Source organism: Procambarus clarkii, chromosome 49, assembly GCF_040958095.1.
Source record: "Procambarus clarkii isolate CNS0578487 chromosome 49, FALCON_Pclarkii_2.0, whole genome shotgun sequence".
Taxonomy (NCBI): Eukaryota; Metazoa; Arthropoda; class Malacostraca; order Decapoda; family Cambaridae; genus Procambarus; species Procambarus clarkii.
In genome coordinates this window covers 12863950-12882887 of record NC_091198.1, presented here as the reverse complement: position 1 = coordinate 12882887, position 18938 = coordinate 12863950, and the positions used below count along the sequence as shown (strand labels likewise).

Sequence of the window (18938 nt, the reverse complement as noted above, 5' to 3'; positions counted from 1 at the left end):
TGAGGGTGTTGTGGTGACAGGTGAGGGTGTTGTGGTGACAGGTGAGGGTGTTGTGGTGACAGGTGAGGGTGTTGTGGTGACAGGTGAGGGTGTTGTGGTGACAGGTGAGGGTGTTGTGGTGACAGGTGAGGGTGTTGTGGTGACAGGTGAGGGTGTTGTGGTGTCAGGTGAGGGTGTTGTGGTGACAGGTGAGGGTGTTGTGGTGTCAGGTGAGGGTGTTGTGGTGACAGGTGAGGGTGTTGTGGTGACAGGTGAGGGTGTTGTGGTGTCAGGTGAGGGTGTTGTGGTGACAGGTGAGGGTGTTGTGGTGACAGGTGAGGGTGTTGTGGTGACAGGTGAGTGTGTTGTGGTGTCAGGTGAGGGTGTTGTGGTGACAGGTGAGTGTTGTGGTGACAGGTGAGGGTGTTGTGGTGACAGGTGAGGGTGTTGTGGTGACAGGTGAGGGTGTTGTGGTGACAGGTGAGTGTTGTGGTGACAGGTGAGGGTGTTGTGGTGACAGGTGAGTGTTGTGGTGACAGGTGAGGGTGTTGTGGTGACAGGTGAGTGTTGTGGTGACAGGTGAGTGTTGTGGTGACAGGTGAGGGTGTTGTGGTGACAGGTGAGTGTGTTGTGGTGACAGGTGAGGGTGTTGTGGTGACAGGTGAGGGACTTGTGGTGACAGGTGAGGGTGTTGTGGTGACAGGTGAGGGTGTTGTGGTGACAGGTGAGGGACTTGTGGTGACAGGTGAGGGTGTTGTGGTGTCAGGTGAGGGTGTTGTGGTGTCAGGTGAGGGTGTTGTGGTGACAGGTGAGGGTGTTGTGGTGTCAGGTGAGGGTGTTGTGGTGACAGGTGAGGGTGTTGTGGTGACAGGTGAGGGTGTTGTGGTGTCAGGTGAGGGTGTTGTGGTGTCAGGTGAGGGTGTTGTGGTGACAGGTGAGGGTGTTGTGGTGACAGGTGAGTGTGTTGTGGTGACAGGTGAGGGTGTTGTGGTGTCAGGTGAGGGTGTTGTGGTGACAGGTGAGGGTGTTGTGGTGTCAGGTGAGGGTGTTGTGGTGACAGGTGAGGGTGTTGTGGTGACAGGTGAGTGTGTTGTGGTGACAGGTGAGTGTGTTGTGGTGACAGGTGAGGGTGTAGTGGTGACAGGTGAGTGTGTTGTGGTGACAGGTGAGTGTGTTGTGGTGACAGGTGAGTGTGTTGTGGTGACAGGTGAGGGTGTTGTGGTGTCAGGTGAGGGTGTTGTGGTGACAGGTGAGGGTGTTGTGGTGTCAGGTGAGGGTGTTGTGGTGACAGGTGAGGGTGTTGTGGTGACAGGTGAGGGTGTTGTGGTGACAGGTGAGTGTGTTGTGGTGTCAGGTGAGGGTGTTGTGGTGACAGGTGAGTGTTGTGGTGACAGGTGAGGGTGTTGTGGTGACAGGTGAGGGTGTTGTGGTGACAGGTGAGGGTGTTGTGGTGACAGGTGAGTGTTGTGGTGACAGGTGAGGGTGTTGTGGTGACAGGTGAGTGTTGTGGTGACAGGTGAGGGTGTTGTGGTGACAGGTGAGTGTTGTGGTGACAGGTGAGGGTGTTGTGGTGACAGGTGAGTGTTGTGGTGACAGGTGAGTGTTGTGGTGACAGGTGAGGGTGTTGTGGTGACAGGTGAGGGTGTTGTGGTGACAGGTGAGGGTGTTGTGGTGTCAGGTGAGGGTGTTGTGGTGACAGGTGAGGGACTTGTGGTGACAGGTGAGGGTGTTGTGGTGACAGGTGAGGGTGTTGTGGTGACAGGTGAGGGTGTTGTGGTGACAGGTGAGGGTGTTGTGGTGACAGGTGAGGGTGTTGTGGTGACAGGTGAGTGTGTTGTGGTGACAGGTGAGGGTGTTGTGGTGACAGGTGAGGGTGTTGTGGTGACAGGTGAGGGTGTTGTGGTGACAGGTGAGGGTGTTGTGGTGACAGGTGAGGGTGTTGTGGTGACAGGTGAGGGTGTTGTGGTGACAGGTGAGGGTGTTGTGGTGACAGGTGAGGGTGTTGTGGTGACAGGTGTGGGTGTTGTGGTGACAGGTGAGGGTGTTGTGGTGACAGGTGAGGGTGTTGTGGTGACAGGTGAGGGTGTTGTGGTGACAGGTGAGTGTGTTGTGGTGACAGGTGAGGGTGTTGTGGTGACAGGTGAGGGTGTTGTGGTGACAGGTGAGTGTGTTGTGGTGACAGGTGAGGGTGTTGTGGTGACAGGTGAGGGTGTTGTGGTGACAGGTGAGGGTGTTGTGGTGACAGGTGAGGGTGTTGTGGTGACAGGTGAGGGTGTTGTGGTGACAGGTGAGGGTGTTGTGGTGACAGGTGAGGGTGTTGTGGTGACAGGTGTGGGTGTTGTGGTGACAGGTGAGGGTGTTGTGGTGACAGGTGAGGGTGTTGTGGTGACAGGTGAGGGTGTTGTGGTGACAGGTGAGGGTGTTGTGGTGACAGGTGAGGGTGTTGTGGTGACTTCTCCTGACGTGCTGTGTCTTGCTTGTGTTTCAGGTCGTAACTACGTGGGTCCCCAACCACCTCCGCCCCCTGAAGGTCAGTCACCATCCTTTATCATTACTCACTATCCTCTATCATTACTCACCATCACTCACCATCCTTCATCATTACTCACCATCACTCACCATCCTTCATCATTACTCACCATCACTCACCATCCTTTATCATTACTATCCTCTATCATTACTCACCATCACTCACCATCCTTCATCATTATCAACCATCACTCACCATCCTTTATCATTACTCACTATCCTCTATCATTACTCACCATCACTCACCATCCTTCATCATTACTCACCATCACTCACCATCCTTTATCATTACTCACTATCCTCTATCATTACTCACTATCCTCTATCATTACTCACCATCACTCACCATCCTTCATCATTACTCACCATCACTCACCATCCTTTATCATTGCTCAGCATCACTCACCATCCTTAATCATTACTCACCATCACTCAATATCCTTTATCATTACTCACTATCACCCCAGCACTCCTAACCGCAGATGTAAGGAGGAGGATAGTGTGAGTTAGAGGGATGGGGCAGGAGGATAGTGAGTGAAGGATGGGACAGGAGGATAGTGAGTGAAGGATGGGGCAGGAGGACAGTGAGTGCAGGATGGGACAGGAGGATAGTGAGTGAAGGATAGGACAGGAGGACAGCGAGTGAAGGATGGGACAGGAGGACAGTGAGTGCAGGATGGGGCAGGAGGATAGTGAGTGAAGGATGGGACAGGAGGACAGTGAGTGCAGGATGGAGCAGGAGGACAGTGAGTGCAGGATGGGACAGGAGGATAGTGAGTGAAGGATAGGGCAGGAGGATAGTGAGTGAATGATGGGGCAGGAGGATAGTGAGTGAAGGATGGGGCAGGAGGATAGTGAGTGAAGGATGGGGCAGGAGGATAGTGAGTGAAGGATGGGGCAGGAGGATAGTGAGTGAATGATGGGGCAGGAAGACAGTGAGTGAAGGATGGGGCAGGAGGATAGTGAGTGAAGGATGGGGCAGGAGGATAGTGAGTGAAGGATGGGGCAGGAAGACAGTGAGTGAAGGATAGGGCAGGAGGATAGTGAGTGAAGGATGGGGCAGGAGGATAGTGAGTGTAGGATGGGGCAGGAGGATAGTGAGTGAAGGATGGGGCAGGAGGATGGGGGCAGGAGGATGGGGCAGGTGGATGGGGCAGGAAGACAGTGAGTGAAGGATAAAGCAGGAGGATAGTGAGTGAAGGATGGGGCAGGAGGATAGTGAGTGAAGGATGGGGCAGGAGGATAATGAGTGAAGGATGGGGCAGGAGGATAGTGAGTGAAGGATTGGGCAGGAGGATAGTGAGTGAAGGATGGGGCAGGAGGATAGTGAGTGAAGGATGAGGCAGGAGGATAGTGAGTGAAGGATGGGGCAGGAGGATAGTGAGTGAAGGATGGGGCAGGAGGACAGTGAGTGAAGGATGGGGCAGGAGGATAGTGAGTGAAGGATGGGGCAGGAGGATAGTGAGTGAATGATGGGGCAGGAAGACAGTGAGTGAGGGATGGGGCAGGAGGATAGTGAGTGAATGATGGGGCAGGAAGACAGTGAGTGAAGGATAGGGCAGGAGGATAGTGAGTGAAGGATGGGGCAGGAGGATAGTGAGTGTAGGATGGGGCAGGAGGATAGTGAGTGAAGGATGGGGCAGGAGGATGGGGGCAGGAGGATGGGGCAGGAAGACAGTGAGTGAAGGATAGGGCAGGAGGATAGTGAGTGAAGGATGGAGCAGGAGGATAGTGAGTGAAGGATGGGGCAGGAAGATAATGAGTGAAGGATGGGGCAGGAGGATAGTGAGTGAAGGATTGGGCAGGAGGATAGTGAGTGAAGGATGGGGCAGGAGGATAGTGAGTGAAGGATGAGGCAGGAGGATAGTGAGTGAAGGATGGGGCAGGAGGATAGTGAGTGAAGGATGGGGCAGGAGGACAGTGAGTGAAGGATGGGGCAGGAGGATAGTGAGTGAAGGATGGGGCAGGAGGATAGTGAGTGAATGATGGGGCAGGAAGACAGTGAGTGAGGGATGGGGCAGGAGGATAGTGAGTGAATGATGGGGCAGGAGGATAGTGTGAAGGATGGGGCAGGAGGATAGTAAGGGAAGGATGGGGCAGCAGGACAGTGAGTGAATGATGAGACAGGAGGATAGTGAGTGAAGGATGGGGCAGGAGGATAGTGAGTGAAGGATGGGGCAGGAGGACAGTGAGTGAAGGATGGGACAGGAGGATAGTGAGTGAAGGATGGGGCAGGAGGACAGTGAGTGAAGGATGGGGCAGGAGGATAGTGAGTGAAGGATGGGGCAGGAGGACAGTGAGTGAAGGATGGAACAGAAGGATAGTGTCAGGAATAAAGAGGATGAAGCTGGTGGTACTACCCAGAGAGAGTAACACAACCATATGCCCAACACCAAATCTGCCATGCCCCCTGTGTTGTGTACCAACAGTGACGTGCCCCCTGTGTTGTGTACCAACAGTGACGTGCCCCCTGTGTTGTGTACCAAATCTGCCATGCCCCCTGTGTTGTGTACCAACAGTGACGTGCCCCCTGTGTTGTGTACCAACAGTGACGTGCCCCCTGTGTTGTGTACCAACAGTGACGTGCCCCCTGTGTTGTGTACCAACAGTGACGTGCCCCCTGTGTTGTGTACCAACAGTGACGTGCCCCCTTGTGTTGTGTACCAACAGTGACGTGCCCCCTGTGTTGTGTACCAACAGTGACGTGCCCCCTTGTGTTGTGTACCAACAGTGACGTGCCCCCTGTGTTGTGTACCAACAGTGACGTGCCCCCTGTGTTGTGTACCAACAGTGACGTGCCCCCTGTGTTGTGTACCAAATCTGCCATGCCCCCTGTGTTGTGTACCAACAGTGACGTGCCCCCTGTGTTGTGTACCAACAGTGACGTGCCCCCTGTGTTGTGTACCAACAGTGACGTGCCCCCTGTGTTGTGTACCAACAGTGACGTGCCCCCTGTGTTGTGTACCAACAGTGACGTGCCCCCTTGTGTTGTGTACCAACAGTGACGTGCCCCCTGTGTTGTGTACCAACAGTGACGTGCCCCCTTGTGTTGTGTACCAACAGTGACGTGCCCCCTGTGTTGTGTACCAACAGTGACGTGCCCCCTGTGTTGTGTACCAACAGTGACGTGCCCCCTGTGTTGTGTACCAACAGTGACGTGCCCCCTGTGTTGTGTACCAACAGTGACGTGCCCCCTGTGTTGTGTACCAACAGTGACGTGCCCCCTTGTGTTGTGTACCAACAGTGACGTGCCCCCTGTGTTGTGTACCAACTCTGCCATGCCCCCTGTGTTGTGTACCAACAGTGACGTGCCCCCTGTGTTGTGTACCAACAGTGACGTGCCCCCTGTGTTGTGTACCAACAGTGACGTGCCCCCTTGTGTTGTGTACCAACAGTGACGTGCCCCCTGTGTTGTGTACCAACTCTGCCATGCCCCCTGTGTTGTGTACCAACAGTGACGTGCCCCCTGTGTTGTGTACCAACAGTGACGTGCCCCCTGTGTTGTGTACCAACAGTGACGTGCCCCCTTGTGTTGTGTACCAACAGTGACGTGCCCCCTGTGTTGTGTACCAACAGTGACGTGCCCCCTTGTGTTGTGTACCAACAGTGACGTGCCCCCTGTGTTGTGTACCAACAGTGACGTGCCCCCTGTGTTGTGTACCAACAGTGACGTGCCCCCTGTGTTGTGTACCAACAGTGACGTGCCCCCTGTGTTGTGTACCAACAGTGACGTGCCCCCTGTGTTGTGTACCAACAGTGACGTGCCCCCTTGTGTTGTGTACCAACAGTGACGTGCCCCCTGTGTTGTGTACCAACTCTGCCATGCCCCCTGTGTTGTGTACCAACAGTGACGTGCCCCCTGTGTTGTGTACCAACAGTGACGTGCCCCCTGTGTTGTGTACCAACAGTGACGTGCCCCCTTGTGTTGTGTACCAACAGTGACGTGCCCCCTGTGTTGTGTACCAACTCTGCCATGCCCCCTGTGTTGTGTACCAACAGTGACGTGCCCCCTGTGTTGTGTACCAACAGTGACGTGCCCCCTGTGTTGTGTACCAACAGTGACGTGCCCCCTTGTGTTGTGTACCAACAGTGATGTGCTCCCTGTGTTGTGTACCAACAGTGACGTGCCCCCTGTGTTGTGTACCAACAGTGACGTGCCCCCTGTGTTGTGTACCAACAGTGACGTGCCCCCTGTATTGTGTACCAACAGTGACGTGCCCCCCTGTGTTGTGTACCAACAGTGACGTGCCCCCTTGTGTTGTGTACCAACAGTGACGTGCCCCCCTGTGTTGTGTACCAACAGTGACGTGCCCCCCTGTGTTGTGTACCAACAGTGACGTGCCCCCTGTATTGTGTACCAACAGTGACATACCCCTGCGTTGTGTACCAACAGTGACGTGCCCCCTGTGTTGTGTACCAACAGTGACGTGCCCCCCTGTGTTGTGTACCAACAGTGACGTGCCCCCTGTGTTGTGTACCAACAGTGACGTGCCCCCTGTGTTGTGTACCAACAGTGACGTGCCCCCCTGTGTTGTGTACCAACAGTGACGTGCCCCCCTGTGTTGTGTACCAACAGTGACGTGCCCCCCTGTGTTGTGTACCAACAGTGACGTGCCCCCCTGTGTTGTGTACCAACAGTGACGTGCCCCCTGTGTTGTGTACCAACAGTGACGTGCCCCCTGTGTTGTGTACCAACAGTGACGTGCCCCTTGTGTTGTGTACCAACAGTGACGTGCCCCTTGTGTTGTGTACCAACAGTGACGTGCCCCCTGTATTGTGTACCAACAGTGACGTGCCCCCTGTGTTGTGTACCAACAGTGACATGCCCCCTGTGTTGTGTACCAACAGTGACGTGCCCCCTTGTGTTGTGTACCAACAGTGACGTGCCCGAGCGGGTGGAGCTACTGGAACAACCACTGTTACTACCTCTCCCCGACCACCGCCGACTGGGACACCGCCCACGGCTCCTGTAACGACTTGCTGGGCAGCGAACTCGTGTCCGTAGGCAGCGCTGACGAAGACGACTACCTCACTAGTAAGTTTCTCCAGTGTTAGTGCAAGTGTGAGGTGAGGGGACGAATTATGAGGAGCAACCGCTCGGCTGGTATGCCTATATACCTCAGGGAAGGGATATGAGGACCAGAGGCTGGGATATGAGGACAAGAAGCTGGGATATGACGTGAAGGAGCTGGGATGTGAGGACAAGCAGCTGGGATATGAGTACAAGGAGCTGGAATGTGAGAACAAAGAGCTGGGATATGAGGAAAAGGAGCTGAGATATGAGGACAAGGAGCTGGGATATGACGTGAAGGAGCTGGGATGTGAGGAAAGGATCTGGTATGTGAGGACAAGGAGCTGGGATATGAGTACAAGGAGCTGGAATGTGAAGATAAGGAGCTGGGATATGAGTACAAGGAGCTGAGATGTGAGAACAAAGAGCTGGGATATAAGGAAAAGGAGCTCAGATATGAGGACAAGGAGCTGGGATGTGAGTACAAGGAGCTAGTATATAAGCACAAGGAGCTGGGATGTGAATACAAGGAGCTAGTATATGAGGACAAGGAGCTAGTATATGAGGACAAGGAGCTAGTATATGAGGACAAGGAGCTGGGATACTCCGGAGGGAATGAATGTGTAATATAATACTGTTTCGTCCCATACTTTCAACTATTACAATGGTTATGATTTGTTAAACAATAGCATCTGTGAAAGGTCAGCGCCACTCAACTGTTTTGGCCAAAACGTGATGTCTTACAATCGGATTTGGAATAGTCAGTATTGGACCTACTCTCTACCCATGTGTGGCTCTGTATGAATTTATAATAATACAAGTATCTAGCAACAATTACTAGCACCTATTAACTCTGAGGTATTAAGGAAAGATTCTACAGAATGCCCCGATACATACAGGGCCAGATGTGTCCTAAGCCGTGTCTTCGACTCAAGGGCCCGAGTCGTTCTCGGGCCCTTTCATGAGAGTCGTTCTCATGGTCTGCAGCCTGCAGCTTGTGGCATGGTCTGCAGCTTGTGGCATGGTCTGCAGCTTGTGGCATGGTCTGCAGCTTGTGGCATGGTCTGCAGCCTGCAACCTGTGGCATGGTCTGCAGCCTGTGGCATGGTCTGCAGCCTGCAGCCTGTGGCATGGTCTGCAGCCTGCAGCTTGTGGCATGGTCTGCAGCCTGCAGCTTGTGGCATGGTCTGCAGCCTGCAGCTTGTGGCATGGTCTGCAGCCTGTGGCATGGTCTGCAGCCTGCAGCTTGTGGCATGGTCTACAGCCTGCAACCTGTGGCATGGTCTGCAGCCTGCAGCCTGTGGCATGGTCTGCAGCCTGCAGCATGGTCTGTCAGCCTGTGGTGAGTGGCTCATCACAGAGCTAACCAACACCTCATGTCGTCCCGCAGCGCTGATGAGCAGTGGGTACATCAACATTTGGATGGGTCTTCACGATGACGACAACGGCGCCAACTGGCACTGGGTGGACGGCTCGCCCTTCGTCTTCACTAACTGGTACTCTGGGGAACCTAATAACCAAGGTGGAGTCGAACACTGCGCGGAGGTAAGATACTACTGCTATTACTCATATTAATAATGCACAAAGCGTGTCTCTGGCAGTACTCAGAGCTCAGGTTTGAATCCTCAAGGTTCCTACTCATTTTCTCGATATTAATATTAATAATAATAACTCATAAGAAGCTAGAGTGCACGGCGGGAATTGTGTGAAACCTGGTTGAGCGGAACCACAGATTGCAGTTCTTTTACTATGTATACCATGGCCAAGTTGCCTATAGAGTGTGTGCCTGGGAATACCCAGCACATAGGTTCGAATCCTAATCATGGCTCTTGTGGATTTTCTTACTGATATATCGCATTACTGTGATTTCTCTGTGTAAATAATTGTATTCATAAGAATCTTGGTACAAAGAAGGTGAGAGGAAGGTACAGGGTCACACATAAATATTATACCTCTACTACGCAAAGCGTTTTGGGTAAAATTTAGAATAATTTAGATTTAGATAACAAAATATTAATAGGTATAATGTGGAAAACACCTACAAATACAAATAAGTAATCTAACATATCAGAAAATGTTGAAGCAATACAGCAGATGATAAACAATATGGAACATTACACTATGGACACTGATGTAGTTCTGGCGACGGTACAACACTGGTTTTCAACACTAATAACAAGGAAATGCTTTTTTTTATAGAAAAGCTACATCCTGTGGTCTTAATGATATTATGTACTACGTTGGTCTCTCACCACCACACCCACCATCAGCACACTCAACACCACCACCACACCCACACCCACCACCACCATCATGCCCACCACTACACCCACCACCACCATCATGCCCACCACTACACCCACCACCACCATCATGCCCACCACTACACCCACCACCACATCCACCATCACCACACCAGTAGTGTTATTGGCAGCTTAGCGGCACCATCGGGATTTTTTAAAATGGTGCCGCTGTGGACCACCGTATTTAGCGAACTTTCCGAAAAGGCGCCACTTTTTTTAATTTTTCGAAGAATATGTTCACAGAAGTTTTGTTAAGAAAAATAGACCCCTTAGCAGTAAGGTTTTGTTTTGTGTCTATTTACTGCTCTGTCACCTATTTTAAGACCGAAATTGTTTAGAGTCCAGTTTAAGACCGAAATTTATCAGAGACCAGTTTAAGATTGAAATTTGTTAGAGTTTTAATCTTCGCTGAGGTCTTAAAAAAGCTTTATGGATATAATTAAACTCAACAGACTTGACTAGATATTTTTACAAATTTCATCAGAAGTTAGTTCTTGGACCCAACTTTATACATTTATAAGTATAGTTTTGCTATTAGTAGCCCAATTTTAGCCAATTTTAGTCATACTTAGAATGTAGTAAAAAAAGAAAATAGTGTTACCGAGCTCCAGTTCTCGTCCCTGCCTTAGTTTACTGTTACAACTTCGTTATTAACCAATCATTTTCCTCAAAATTTAAAACATATATATTCAGAACGTAGTAAGGAAAGAAAATATAGTTACCGAATTCTAGCTCCCGTCCCCCGCTTTACTTTACTCATGTAACTTCGTTAGTATCTATCCAATTCTCCTATATTATAAAGTCGCTGTATTTCGGACATAGTAAATAAGATAAACACAGCTTCCGAGATCCAGCTCTTGTTCCCCGCCATATGTTACTCGCACAACTCCATGAGTATCTACTCAAATCCCCTGAGATTTAAAACAGTTATTTCAGCTGTAATAAATAAGATAAACACAGTTACCGTGTTTCAGCTCCTGTCCTCCACTTTAGTTCATTCGTACATCTCTGTTAGTACATCTTCTAAGAGCGCCTGGCAGTTGAGTGGACAGCACTTCGGATTCGTAGTCCGAGGTTTCGGATTCGATCGCCGGTGGAGGCAGATAAATGGGCAAAAAGTTTCTTTCACCCTGATGCACCTGTTACCTAGCAGTAAATAGATACCTGGGAGTTAGACAGTTGCTACGGGCTGCTTCCTGGTGGTGTGTAACAAAAAAGGAGGCCCTGGTCGAGGACCGGGCCGCGGGGACGCTAAGTCCCGAAATCATCTCAAGATAACATCAAGATAGTATCTATCCAAATCACCTAAAATTGAAACCTGCTATATTTCAGACTCTTTAAAATAAAGCAAAACACATACCGAGTTTCAGCTCTTGTCCCCCGCCCTAGTTCACTTGTACAACTCTGCTATTATCAGTTCAGACCACAGCAAAATATAAAACTGCTATATTTTTTGACACAGTCAATAAGATCAAGATAGTTATCAAGTTCCAACTTCTCTCCTCCACCTTAGTTCATCAAACTTAGTATTTCAGATCAAGACCCGCTCCCTGATCCCTATATCACATTATCATAGTAAACATATCCTCTCCTTCAATAGGCTTATTACTCAGGCATGTAAATAATCACTCACCATGTAATGGTGAGTGATCACTGATGGGTCTAAGTCAGCGGACGGTGTTGGCTACTCTGTTGTTTTTCCTGATCACACTTATATGTGTCGCTTACCTCCGGAGACTAGCATCTTCACAGCGGAGCTTTATGCTATTCTCTATGCTCTTCGTCTCCTGCTTTCTCGTTGTCAGTCTTCCTTTGTAGTTGTTGTTGACTCTCGTAGTGCCCTCATGGCTCTCGGGTCCTTTAATCCGGTTCATCCAGTAGTTGTCGAGATCCAGCATTGGCTGTTTCTTGTTCACAGTAAATTTAAGTCGGTTGAGTTTTGTTGGGTTCCCAGCCATATTGGTGTGTCTTTAAATGAGCGTGCGCATGCTGCCGCCAAGGAAGCTGTCCACTCTTGTCCCATCTCTCGTAAAGGTATTCCATATTCCGACTTTTACCCGGTTATCCATTCCTCCGTCCTTACCCGTTGGCAGGCTTCTTGGTCGTCTGTTACTGGTAACAAACTTCGTACTCTTAAATGTTGTGTTTCCTCGTGGCCGTCCTCCTGCCACCGTAACCGGCGATGGGAAACAGCTCTGGCGAGGTTGCGTATTGGCCATACTCACTTAACCCATGGTCACTTGATGGAGCGCCGCCCTGCTCCTTATTGTCCTAATTGCATTGTCCCTCTTACGGTCGTGCATGTCCTTCTTGAATGTCCTGACTTCCAGGACGAGCGTGTGTCTTGCTTTCCGGCCGCCCCTCGCGGTCACCTGTCCCTCAATGGAATTCTTGGTGACTCGGATACTTTTGATATCGTTCGCCTTATGCGTTTTTGTTCTTGTATTGGCATCCTTGGTGATATTTAGCGCCCACTGATTATTCCGCACATTTGATGGTGCTACATAGCCTTCTCAGTTTGGTGCTTTCTTTTGATAATTACTTACTTATCTCCCTCACACCTTACCTTCCCCTCCCTTACCTCCCCCAACTCCCCACACTCTTACCTTCCCCTCCCTCACCCCCCTACTCTCCCACATCTCGCCCATTCCCCCTTCCCCAGATTCATTCACAACTCTGCACCCACAAGAATGATAAAATACAACTCTGACCAATAGTCTTACCGTATTTATATGTTCTCCCCTTGTTCTTAAAATATCCTCTCAAATGTACATGCCATATTTTCACCTGTTTATCTGTGCTCTTCATATTCTGCAAATGTTCACAGCCTTTTCTCTGTACAACTTTTATACTTATTATCCATGTTCTCTGCAAGTTCAAATCATATTCTTGCCTGTTTCTCCATATTCATCGCATTCTCTTTCATGTTCTCTTCATTTCCTGCGAAATGTTCACCGTATATTCTCTACGAGTTCAATTCATAGTTTTTTCACCTGCTTCTCCACGTTCTTCCCATTCTCTTTTATGTTCTCTACAAATTCTCCTCATGTACTCTGGGTTCTTTGTCATGTTCTCATAACGTTCTCAGAATGTTATTCACAAGTTTGTTGTTCATCCTTCGTGCACTTTCCAAGTTCAGCTCATATTCCCTACATGTTCACTGTGTTCATCGCATTCACTTATATGTTCTTTAAAAACATTTGATGTTCAATTGTTTCTGTCATTCAGTAAATAGTTCTTTGTTAAGTATTATAAACCGCATTACAGATTGTCAGCAAGTTATAACAATGTATTTAGTCAGTCAGTCACAAACTTTTATTAAAAAAAAATCAATGTATTTCTCCTTATCAACTTATCAACTTTTTACCAACACTTCTGTATACAAGCAAGGAGACCACGTACAGAACTAAGTCAACTCTCGTACCAGCAACAATTGACGGCCACAGGATTAACAACACTGCCAACCTAACTTAACAAGATACGATGACCAGACCACACACCAGAAGTTGAAGAGACGACGACGTTTCGGTCCGTTCTGGACCATTCTCAAGTCGATTGTGAACCATTCTCACAATCGACTTGAGAATGGTCCAGGACGGACCGAAACGTCGTCGTCCCTTCACTTTCTAGTGTGTGGTTTTGTCAACATATTTCAACCACGTTATTGTGACTCCTCGTGTGCACAAGGAGCAACAGCTCCTCAACACACGTAACACAAACAAAGAGCAACAACTCAGCAAACCACAATATTGGTCAAGAAACAAGGGCTGCTTTTTCAACCACAGTTCTATAAACCCATAGAACCACCTACCCGCCGAAGCCGTAACTACCAAGACATAAATTTAATTTAAAATTCAGCTGAAAGGAGGACTTTTGACAAACTGCCGACTTCCTGTCCCCGTCGAGGCCACTAGAGCTGGTGGTCCCTCAGGTAAATTCAGGAATGTCCGCACTATATATCGCACCTTTGGATCATTAACTGATTCGGATTCCTATACAATACAGTTGTATAGGAATCCGATACAAAACAATCAATACAGTTTCTCATAATTACAGAAGTCAATTTTGACTTTAAGGTTCACGATAACTGTGTGGTAACAACTGCAGAACAGTTAGTTAACAAGTGATTTTCTCCTCCCCTCAACAGAAGAGGTCAGACTACTGGTACACGTGGAACGACATGCCGTGCTCACAGCTCAATTATTACGTCTGCAAGATTAACGTCAGTAAGTTCACACGCTCATTTAACAGTAATTGTATTATTAATCTGTGTAATGATAATTAGTCTAGTTTTGTGACGATTATTGCGTGATTTTTATGTGATCTGAACTCATTAAAATATGAGTAGTTTTATTACGTATTGTGTTTTGTTGTTGTTTATTTCTATTATATATTATTAAATAAATAATCTTTTAATATTACCATCTAATAATGTTTTTAATAGATGTATAAAACCTAATGCTGGAAAAAATGCTGAATGAAAATTAAACCAGGAAAGTTTAGTTGGTTGAGTGGCTCTGAATATGGTGATATTAGAGCTGATGCTGAACACACTCTCCCTTGAACAATTGTGTATGTAGTGATGGTAGAGCTGAACCTGAACACACTCTCCCTTGAACAATTGTGTATGTAGTGATGGTAGAGCTGAAGCTGGACACACTCTCCCTTGAACAATTGTGTATGTAGTGATGGTAGAGCTGAACCTGAACACACTCTCCCTTGAACAATTGTGTATGTAGTGATGGTAGAGCTGAAGCTGGACACACTCTCCCTTGAACAATTGTGTATGTAGTGATGGTAGAGCTGAAGCTGGACACAATTTCTCCTCTTCCAGAAACTTGCCCACAGACCTGGACATATGAGAAGAAAAAGTGTTACTTCGCCAGCGACTACGAGATGACTTGGCAAGAGGCACGTGACAAGTGTCAAGGGTTCAACATGGAGGCAGACCTCGTCAGTATTCACTCAGATGACGAAAACTCATTTTTCACAGGTAATTATTGTCTTTCACTAATCACTCAAGCAAATTATATTATGCGATTATGTCTATGGATGCTATGTTCATTGATTAGTTTAATATCAATATATCTCTTATTACAAATGTTAATTTGTATTTATAATGCACCTGTAGCGTACGTTTATTGGTAAATTCAGTAGGAAAATGTTCTTGGGTAAAATAATAATCACATTTGATCTCTACCTGAGAGAGCCACGTCCGAACACATCGTCTCAAGACACAGGTGTGAGACATTTGTAACACCTTTCATAACGTGAAGGTGCTAGGCTTGGCGAGTAATGTAACCCCAGGGAGCCCTCCACAGAGCTGTTGAGGCACATGAGCGACGCCACGTGGCTGGGGCTGAAGTATGAGGACACCAGCGCTCAGTGGGGCTGGAGCGACGGCCAGCTCAACAACTACACCAACTGGAACACGGGCGAACCCAACGCTATGGACAATGAGTGGTGCACAGAGATCATCGACTACCCTAATGACCCTAGCCATGGCAAGTGGAACAACTTGGCGTGTACTGAATCCAGGGCTTTCGGCTGCGAATTATTCCCAAGTAAGTTGAGGATGTCTGTCTTACTACTATAGTAAGGAATTGCTATAGTACGGAAACAAACACATACAAGGAACAAAAACACACAAGGGGGAAGGGAATTATCAGGGGAAAGCGCCTAACTATTACGACTATATAGCACTGGGAAGGGGTCAGGATAATATAGCACTGGGAAGGGGTCAGGATAATATAGCACTGGGAAGGGGTCAGGATAATATAGCACTGGGAAGGGGTCAGGATAAGGATTTCGGATCGGACTAGTGAAAGAATTGGTGCCCAAACACTTGGACGGTCGGGGATTGAGCGCCGACTTGCATGAAGCAAGACCGTCGCTCTACCGTCCATCCCAAGTGATTGGTTACAAACCAACCACATGGTTTGTGACTACAAACCAGCCACAAACACACACATAAACACACATATGTCAGACCAATCCTGGAGTATGCAGCTCCAGCCTGGAGACCATACCTAGTTAAACACAAGACAACGTTAGAGAAGATTCAGAGGTAGGCCACCAGACTAGTCCCACAACTGAGAGGTATGAGTTACGAGGAAAAGCTATGGTAACTGAACCTCACGTCCCTGGAAGACAGAAGGTGGACATAATCACCACACAACAAAATTCTGAGAGGAATTGAGAGGGTGGACGAAGACAAACTATTAAGCAGGGGCAGAACACGAACAATGGGACACAGGTGAAAACTGAGTACCCAAATGAGACAAGAGTCATTAGTGAGAGTAGTTAACAAAATGCAAGAGATAAGAAAATTGGTACAAGAGGTGGACCGTCGTATGTATATTGAAGTAATTGTCCATTACGTCAATATACGTACGATGGTGCACATCGTTGCTAGAAGTACTATCTAGACAGGCTGTATACCACACATGTCACACCATAGCTGGAATATGTGGCAACACAAAGATCACATTTCTTCACAGGTATATCATCAGACTGATCCCAGAGCCTAGTGTATAAGTAACAAGGAAAAAAAAAAAGAAATAAGTGAAGCCTAGTGTTCGTGGAAGATAAGACATGGGAAGACATCATCACTAAATACAAAGTACAAGATAAACAGAGACAGCCTATTTAGCAAGGCTGGTACCCGACTAAGGGGCGCATATTGAAAGGAAAGGGTTTAACAAGCCACATAATATGAGAAAGCATTATCTCTGTATCGGAACAGTAAATAAAATAAATAAACTGAAGCTGATACAAGAGCTGAAGCTTTACCACTGCAAGACACTCAAGATGAGTAGTACACTATCCACACACACTGCAGAAGATAATTATTTCTTATATTCTCTCCTCAGCCATGTCAGACAATCTGGGTTATCTTGAGGTTATCTTGAGATGATTTCGGGGCTTTAGTGTCCCCGCGGCCCGGTCCTCGACCAGGCCTCCATCCCCAGGAAGCAGCCCGTGACAGCTGACTAACACCCAGGTACCTATTTTACTGCTAAGTAACAGGGGCATAGGGTGAAAGAAACTCTGCCCAATGTTTCTCGCCGGCGCCTGGGATCGAACCCAGGACCACAGGATTACAAGTCCAGTGTGCTGTCCGCTCGGCCGACCAGCTCCCACTAAGTGAGTACATTTACCCAATATATATCTTGCCCAGCTACCCCTGCCCAGGCACGTAAGACAATCTAGGTGAGTCTCTCTTCTCATTAATAAACAAGCAGGACAACGTGATCATCTTTTAAAAATCTCACATTGACAAGGGGAAACAAATCTTCAAACAAGCAAACATTTAATACAAAGAAATATAATAAATTAAAAATAATACCTTGGATGGGGTTTTCAACTCACTTCCAGAGTCCAGGCTGTAGCCTCACCTACATTTCACATATCAAATAAATTGAACTGTCTTTGCACACAGACAGCACACACATTATATATATAATTATATGTTGTTAAATATGACCGAAAAAGTAAGATTAATCATTCTAACACGAATTTTCTCAATATTTCTTATGTTTCTTTTTACTGTCGATGGTAATTGAAAAATCAATTCTCCAAAATTCATTTTTATTTCTAGTCTGACACGATGCTTGAACGCGTTTCGTAATAACTTATTACATTTTCAAAGACTTTAGTTTACACTCACACAACTGTAACCTTAAAACAGAGTTTTAATTAATGCTAACATTGAACAGCTTGTCTTATATACTCGCATTTGGGTGAGGTGATATGTTGCAACAGTTTTGGATGAGGTGAACAAACTTTTGACCAACACAAGACAAACACGGTGCAATGGGTATAAATTGGATAAATGAGAAGGAAGAATGGCAGTAACTGCATTGGGCCTATTGGCCCATACTTCTTCTTGATGCTTCTATATAGGTACGGAGTCTTGAAGTGGGTAGAATATAGTTGTGCATTAATTGGCTGTTGATTGCTGGTGATGACTTGAAAGGAAGTGATAGCCGAAGCTATTTGAACCACTTCCCTGCCGGCACTCGGATGGTAATCTTGGGCATAGCATTTTATCAAATCACCTCATTCTTTGGGGCACACGTGAGGAACACAAATGGGAACCATCCGAGTACCGGCGGGGAAGTGGTTCAAATAGCTTCGGCTATCACTTCCTTATGTCCGGTCGTGATGGTCAAGCAGATTAAGGCATCCTGTAGTTACCAGTTGCATTGCTCCTGGGAGTATGGGTTCGAGTCACTTCTGGGGTGTGAGTTTTCAGTCGCATATAGTCCTAGGGACCATTCAGGCTTGTTCGCATTTGTGTTCCTCACGTGTGCCCCAAAGAATGAGGTGATTTGATAAAAATGCTATGCCCAAGATTACCATCCGAGTGCCGGTGGGAAAGTGGTTTAAATAGCTTCAGCTATCACTTCCTTATGTCCGGTCGTGATGGTCAAGCGGATTAAGGCGTCCCGTACATACCAGTTGCGTTGCTCCTGGCAGTATGGGTTCGAGTCACTTCTGGGGTGTGAGTTTTCAGTTATATATATATATATATATATATATATATATATATATATATATATATATATATATATATAATATATATATATATATATATATATATATAACCCCTATATATATAAACCCTATAACCCCTATATATAAAATATATATATATATATATATATATATATATATATATATATATATATATATATATATATATATATATATATATATATATATATATATATATATATATAATTTGTGACGGGACACGTTGGTGGTCATGCAGTCTCTGTAATGCCAGTCACAAAATATTAAAAAAGAAAAGAAAAAAAGTTAAACTGCAAAGGTGTCTTCACAGTGTGATAAACTGTAGGATAAAGCAGAGGGAAAAAACATTTAAAAATACTTTATAACAAAAACTGCAGTTAAGCAAATTACAAAACATAAAATAAAATCCAGGTTTGGCTTTAATACAAAATATGCAAAACAAACAAGATGAACAATCAAATTTTCATTACGTTAAGGTGCAAAATAAAATATGTTGCGGAATACTGTGAGTCAAACTGAATAGCTCTGTTACCACACCGGGGTATGTCAACAGGTCTACTCAGCAAGAGCACTCAGGA

The 18938-nt window shown here is 47.1% G+C and overlaps 1 protein-coding gene across 1 annotated transcript in view; it reads left to right on the top strand.

Annotated features, from left to right (window-relative positions):
- LOC123763237 (macrophage mannose receptor 1) overlaps positions 1–18938 on the top strand; it is a 105058-nt gene that overhangs the window by 39434 nt on the left and 46686 nt on the right. The window contains exons 18-23 of the mRNA XM_069302989.1: positions 2468–2509; positions 7388–7543; positions 8910–9064; positions 13970–14048; positions 14657–14815; positions 15144–15386. Coding sequence (XP_069159090.1) covers positions 2468–2509; positions 7388–7543; positions 8910–9064; positions 13970–14048; positions 14657–14815; positions 15144–15386 — 834 coding nt within the window. The remainder of the gene's footprint in view (positions 1–2467; positions 2510–7387; positions 7544–8909; positions 9065–13969; positions 14049–14656; positions 14816–15143; positions 15387–18938) is intronic.